The 7558-nt window shown below is 32.5% G+C and overlaps 1 protein-coding gene across 1 annotated transcript in view; it reads right to left on the minus strand.

Moving 5' to 3' along the window:
- The window catches only part of LOC150091379 (uncharacterized), a 222147-nt gene extending 217662 nt beyond the window's left edge, over positions 1-4485 (minus strand). Inside the window, exon 1 of the mRNA XM_090375266.1 lies at positions 4117-4485. Within this exon, the coding sequence (XP_090231392.1) occupies positions 4117-4393 (277 nt within the window). The 5' untranslated portion in view covers positions 4394-4485. The remainder of the gene's footprint in view (positions 1-4116) is intronic.
- Between the last annotated feature and the right edge of the window lie 3073 nt (positions 4486-7558).

Below are 7558 nucleotides of genomic sequence, written 5' to 3' on the forward strand. Positions count from 1 at the left end.
AAATTCAGAAAATTAAATAGTATAGGAAATTTAAACGTTATGTTTTTTAAATTATTATTGGAAATTCCTGTTCTTAATTGGTAATTTTTGTCAACGTTATTAAACATGTTTACAATAAGGACGAAAAATATATGCAAACACATCGCTATAGTTCCATATATTTTTCTTTTCCCTGCAGCAGAAATGAAAATGCTTTTCATCAGGTTTTCTAGGACTGAGTGAGTTTCAGCGATTTTTCAGACTTGGAACCCTTTTTCAAAGCCAAATATTTTCGCGGAATTCCGCAGCCGTCTTTATTCGATCGGAGAATCCTGGAACTCGGAACTTTTGTGGCAGATTCCAATTTTCATAATTAATGTGTAACATCGTTTGCAAAGAGTACGCATGCCTTTTTTTTTTCCAATAAAGTATTATTATTATTATATTTCTAATAATAATCATAATAATTATAATAATATTAGACATTAAACTTATGTTGGTTGGTTGGTTTGATTTTTTATGGCACATCGCAGCTTAGGCCATAATGCGCCAAGTCGACTTAAGCTTTATGCACGTATATAATAAGTGTCCATAAAAGATCTGAATGATTTTATTCAGGGACATACTCCTGAAGGGAAGGGGTGAAAGGAAACTGCACAGCCATAATTTTTTTATAAATATAATCCATTATTAATTAGCTCTGAAAACATTAAAATGAAATGCATATTTTACAGTTAAGTGACCCCTCAAAACAACTACCCTTCAGACGATCGCTAGACTAGCTAGCCTGCTTACCTGTCAAACTACAGTATCTACTTTTCGTCCCCCCCCCTTCACACAATCCGAAGGCCCCGGGCAAGAACGGGGTAGACCCATGCGGAAAAAACGGCTCCAATATATTAAAAAAAAAAAAACATAAGCATAACATGAAAATTAATATATACATACTTGCAAACATTAAATAAAAAATCAATAACGATACATATTGGTACCTGAAATGTATGTAATGTAACATGTAACTCTCGGGTACCACAACACAGAGTGAAAATCATTGGTCTCGGTAGAGTCCTTCTTCAAATAGTAACTCCCAAAAGACAAATAGCGGATATTTAATAAAAAAAAGTAAATATACTCGTCTATTCTTGAAGAAAGTATAACTTGTAAAAGCAAAAATATGCACTCTTCTGACAATAGTATCAACAGTCATGGGCGCCGGCAGGATATTTTGCAAGGCGGGAATAAATTTTTTTGTTCACCAAATTTTCGAATACTTGCAATATCCTATGTTTCAATAAATTAATGAAAATATTAAAAATTGTGTATTACTTCGAAATCCAAAGGTGGTGCACTTGCACCATGCTGCCGGCGCCCATGTCAATAGTAGTTGGTAACCCTCCACCAGAGGACGGCAGAGTTATACCAACTAATGAAACTTAAAATTAAGAAGATTAACAGAAAAATTTAGTCAACCAAACTTTTTTTTACGGACATGTTTTTGCTTAAAATCATGACTGCTCAAAAGGACTTAAACCTGTGGAGTTTCACCTCAGAAAGTATTTTTTAAAAAAGTGATTTAACGGCCTCGTAGACTCATACTGAAGCTGTGTATACCACCAAATATAAACATGTGAATATCACAGCAGGAAAGTCTAAAGATAGTGTGGGTGGATTCAGTCAGGCGCATTATTTCTCATTTTGACTATTTTTTGAGTAAAAGTAATAAATCTTTATTGTTTGAGCTTAAATATTTATCAAAACATTTTTTATCATGATGACAACGTATGCATCCTTAGAACCACTCCCCCTACCAGAAAAGTTCTGCATTATGAGGAGACAAGACCCCTTAATATTTTTACTGAATGTCAAATTTAAATTTTTATTGTACAGATAGTTCGTTAACTTACGAACAGGTTTTGATGGCACATGGCACCTCTTTCTCTCTGAGAAGCTTTATTTTGAAATGTTTTTTTTTAATTATTACTGGAAATTTCTGTTCTTAATTGGAAATTTTTGTCAAAGTATTAAAAGGACGAAAAATATATGCAACACATCACTAATTACAGTGATGTGTTGCATATGAAAATACAACGCATCACACAACACAGAAATGAAAATGTAATTTCATCAGGTAAAACTTTATACAACTATTAATCAAAGTAGTAGAAATAAAAATATAAAAATTCATTACAGCCGGATAAATAAAGGTTCATTCTTTGTCATTTATCCAATAATTACAAATTTTTGGAAACTTAATGAGTAACATAACCTCGTTTTTCACTGCCATTAACTGATCGAATTTGGACCCGGTATCTCTATTTCAGGGATCGTAAAACTTGTTGCTGAAGTGCTGTGCTCTTGAAGAGTCTGATGGTGCTCCTCTAGAATTCTTAAAACCATGCTTATATCAGTTTTTAGCTTTTTTTTTTTTTCCCCCTTCTCATTTCAACGCGCAAATTCTCAGTTCCCTCAGAAGTCAACTCATCCGAAATACATTATTAAAACTCCGGAATATTATGCTTTTTTTTTTTTAAAGAAAATGGAGGGATTCTTCCCATTTTCTGCTTCGGAGTAGAGTAGAGTAGAACAGAGTTAAGATTCCCCGTAGTGATCTGCACTTGCAGCAGGTTCAAGGACCTCTAAGATGTCATACATTGACAGAACTTATCCTTTGTGTTAAAAACTTCCGATTTCACTCGGGATGGGATTTTAGACTTGATTCTTAAGAGTGTCTCCGTACTGTAAATTTAAATTAGATAAAAAGTATTTTGTTTTTTTCGAAGAAAATTCTCAAATGTATTAAAATATATTTGTAATAGGTTGCTTCCCTTTTTTTATGATTATTCCATATCTTTGCAAAACATATATTTTAGTGTGGGGGGAACTGTTTCACTAGAAGGATAAACTCGTTCAGAAGTTTAAGCGTAAACATATCTAAAGAACTGATAATAATCTACTCAGGCATCGCACGTGCTGACTACTAGATTGCACATCATGCAGGAGGTGGTAACTAAGACTTCGCCATTCTTTTCGGTCCTCAAAAGATCAAGTATGCTAAATATCGTTATCGGTCAGAATCTAATATAACTGTGAAAAAAAATAAAAATCGTAACAACAGTGTGTATTAAAAAAACGATATTAATGGTTATTGAATTATATATACAATTCCAAAATTATACCAATATATTATATACAATAAATTTATCTCAGTTGAAAAGCATTATTATAATCAACTTAAAATACCTGATATATCACAGTAAATTATCCGCAGTATTTAAATATTTACCATGTAGTTACTAGTCGAGATTCACTTCTCACTTTACTTCCTAAATTTATCATTCCGCTGAGCAGAAAACATATCTTTTGGAGGTAAACAACCAAACGAACATGACAAATTGCATACTTGAGTCGCTAATATTCTAGTATATCTTAATATCCTTGAATAATTAATATAAATAAGTTATAAAATTTAAATTATCGAAAATTTTTAAGTTAATAACAACCACAATTTATGTCGTATTAGTTCAGAGCGTTCATAATTAAAAAATGCGGAAAACAAAACAAACAGTCATCACATTATTTAAGTAAATGCGTGCTTTAAAAATAAACTTCCTCGTGGCAACGAGCCGCTATCTCCAAAATAACGTAATATAAAAAAAAAAAAAAAAAGCGAAAAGTAGGCATGCGTTCTTTTACTAAAAAAAGAAATACAAATTATACTATTTTTCTTTTTAATGCAATAAGGAAATTCGAATTTGTAATTCCGCCATAACCAAATCTCAGTCACTGTCAACTACTACTACTACAGAAAAGAATTATTTGATAAAAGCGTTTATTTTATCACATTAATTTGAAATCTTTCTGATCGCTACTACCAAATACAATAAATCAAATGATCATTAATTATTTTACATCAAATAATATAAAATAAGTAGTTCATTTATTTACTTATAAATAAATATATTTCATACTATTTTTTTACAATTGCATAGTATTCGATTCATTTCATTTTAGTTGTAACGTTAACACACACACTGTATATTTTACATATACAGTATAAAAGCTATTGCTGCTAGGCATGCATGTTTTCTTTTCTTATACAGAGGCTTAATTTAATTAAAATTACTAAAATATACTTACGAACTGAAACGGTTTTGGCATTAAGAGACAAGACCAACTTCTCACATCGGTCTAATTTATATTTTAAGTTTTCACTACGTTCACACACCAACTTGCATTCCGCGCTGACCTCCGTAAAAACATGCTGGGCCATACGGACCAGACAGGCCAGCTGCCGCAAAACTCCCACCAACGTATTATTCGATATAGCTTCAAGTTCATTTTTAATAACTTTATCCGGAGTAAGTGAATTACGACTCAAAATAGTTGGCTCCACACACCACTTAACAAACGGCATACTTTCAGATCCTCATTTCGAATGATATTTCTCATCCTAAACACAAACAGCGAAGGTACTTGCGCGCACACCTGCGATCACACCTTTGAACCACTCGCCATGTCACCGCGTCCCCGCTCTGCACAGTTTCCTTTACCGGACTATTCGTTGTTTGCCTTCACCCGGCACGTGTTTTCGGAGGGAGTACGTCTGTTTGCTGTAACAGCGTTACTCAGGTGTGACAACCTGGCCAGCGTGTCCCACAAACGTCATTTCTTCTCCATTGTGCTTGGCGTTTGCGAAGTACAAGGTGGCCTATAACAGCAAGTGAATTCTACAATATGTGAAAATACTCTCTAACACAATTTATGTCAATTAAAATTTTTAAATACGTGGTCTAATTTCATCAAAATTAATAGATTCATTAGATAGCTTTTATTTAATTTAATTTATTTATTATTTTAAGGGGAGAAGCTATTTTCACGTATCCATTCATTAAATGAGCCACCTATATTGATTTTATATCAATATAAAATTTACCGCTCAAAAATAAATAAATAATATAGATATTTTTGTTTCATGAATTGCTTTGAGAAAGTATTTAGGATTATAAAACAATGCAACAGATTTCTGAAGAGGTATGCAAAACCGGAATAATAAAATCTATAAGGGGAAAAAAATAATAATGAAATGAAATGAAATATCATATTAGCGTTATAAGATAAACGGAATATATAATTTTTTGAACTAGACTAAGAACATGTTCTTAATCAAATTCCTTGAGGAGTTATAATTATAAGGATTAATTTTAATAACAATTAATCAAGAGATTTTATATTATCATAAAAATACAAGAAATCGCCTAATGCCTCTCTGCCCGCATCGAATATTTCTGTAATGAGTTGACAAGTTTACAAGTTTAGTTTAGGTCAGTATACTAGGAATTAAGATTTGATTCATGGCACGCACTGGCTAGCACCAAAAAATAGTCCAGACATTTAAAAACTCCTCTCTCTCTCTCTCTCTCTCTCTCTCTCTCTCTCTCTCTCTCTCTTTTCCTCCCTTTCTGTAAGCGTTTAATATAATTTAAAGAATGTATAAACGGTTTTTTTCCCCCTTTTGAATAAAGCATGATGATTATCAACCATTTATTAAAATTCTGTCAATTTTTATAACTGGTTGAATTAATAATTCGTTATATTAATAATTAAACATATTGAGCTTTTAAATAATATTGTATTTCGCATTTTAACCAAAAAAAACTGTCGCTTTTAGCTCAGTGGTCAGTATTAAATTAGAGAATTACACAAGATGCGTATTCGAATCCATGTGATTCTACAAAATAGGGTAATATTATTCCAGGCTATATTATATCTGTAACCATTATGGAGCATAAACAGAAATTTTATTTATTTTTTATAAAATAAATATTATTCGTTAATGCTGTATATTAACCATTTTAATATTAACAATATTATTATTACAGATTATTATTATACTCTGTATTTGTAAAAGAATAAGAGAAGTTCACCTCAATATGATACGTAGAACACTTCCGTATGATACTCTCCAGAAATTAAAATGAAAACAATTAAAAAATTTAAAAAATCGAAAATCTTACATTACAGTAAGAAATAATTAAAAATCAATTTAACGCAATTAAAAATTAAGTAAAAAAAATTGTTTTAACGAAAAAATTGCAATATATATATATATACTGTATATTGAAATTTTATTCGTGATTTATCCAAAAGAAAAAGTTCCAGTCTAATTTAGACTAATTGAGATGGTTACTTCACGAAAAGGAAGTAGAAGGAGAAACAAAAGTGAGAGGAGAATTATTTCAGGTTTTGAAGACACATTTGAATTGATCTCCACTGTTCTAAGATGTGAGAATTGCAACCATCATAGAACAAGGTCTTTTTCTCTATGTTTTCCACGTGTTAAAGAAATTTCATTGATTTAAAAATCATGAAAAATTTCAATTACACAGCTGTATTTTAAAATTACAATATTAAAATTCATTAAACAATAACCATTATACCAAAAAAAGAGAAAGAAATAAAAAAGAACTCCTCAAATCGATATCATAAAATTCCCTTTAGAATATTGAACGAAATATGCGTCATTTATGTGTCATTTATGAAACAAAACAATCTCTGTCTGACTACATAAACAAAGTCATGCATAACCTGTTACAACTTGCAAATTGGATAACCAAACAAAAGCAGCCTATTATTGGAACCTCTGTATCATCGCAATTATCGCTCGCACTATGATTTCAAGAAAGCCATCACTGTGAAAAGGTTACAAATAACCACCCGTATATGGATGGATGGTTATTAGAAGTGGTCAGCAAGAGGGAGAATGGAGCCAGGACGAAGTAAAGCGGAAACAGTATGGCAGAATGTGCAATGACTGGTAGATTGTGGAAACAGCTCCAAAAACAAGCAAATTGAAGACCGTCCTCATGTCACATACATCCAGATGACCATAACCTTACATACCATTTCATAAGAGGGGTATTTATTCTCGACGACATTGTCTTTATTCCCTTTACCCCTGTACACAAGAATGTATTTGAATTGGTAGAGACAGCATAGTAACCAGCACAGAAACAATGGACCGTAATTAGGATAATCAGATTTACATGGATGAAAACCGGAACAAAACGAGTGTTGAAGTTTCAAAAATCAAGAATAAACGTACGTTGAAGAAGAAAGTATTGACATTTTCCAGGACCAGTTTATAAAAAACCAACCAGTGTAATTTTTTCTCTCTCTTTTCTAGGACATCATAATATTAGCAACAGTACAATACTGGTGTGCAAAACTTAAGGACCAACACTATTTCTAAAGGTTACAACCACTTACTTAAGGTACTCTTTACTGATGAGAGTAGATTCAGTCTCAACAGCGATCCTGGATGTCAGCTAATCTGGCGAGGGGTTGGCACACGGTATCACCCCTCAAATATCACTGAAAGGGATCGATAACCACTGGTCGAGGTGTTCTCGTCTGGGGAGACGTTATCTTGGATGGACGTACACAACTCCAGATACTAGAAGGCGGTACTGTAACCGGTGCACGCTACTGTACTGAGGTAATCCTTCCCAATGTGCGTCTGTTCCGAGTTGCCATTGGCTCTGAGTTCGTGTTTATGGATGATAACGCCACACCCCATCGC

Source organism: Mastigoproctus giganteus, chromosome 1 (assembly GCF_048544385.1).
Source record: "Mastigoproctus giganteus isolate SK-2022 chromosome 1, ASM4854438v1, whole genome shotgun sequence".
In the NCBI taxonomy this organism is placed as follows: domain Eukaryota; kingdom Metazoa; phylum Arthropoda; class Arachnida; order Uropygi; family Thelyphonidae; genus Mastigoproctus; species Mastigoproctus giganteus.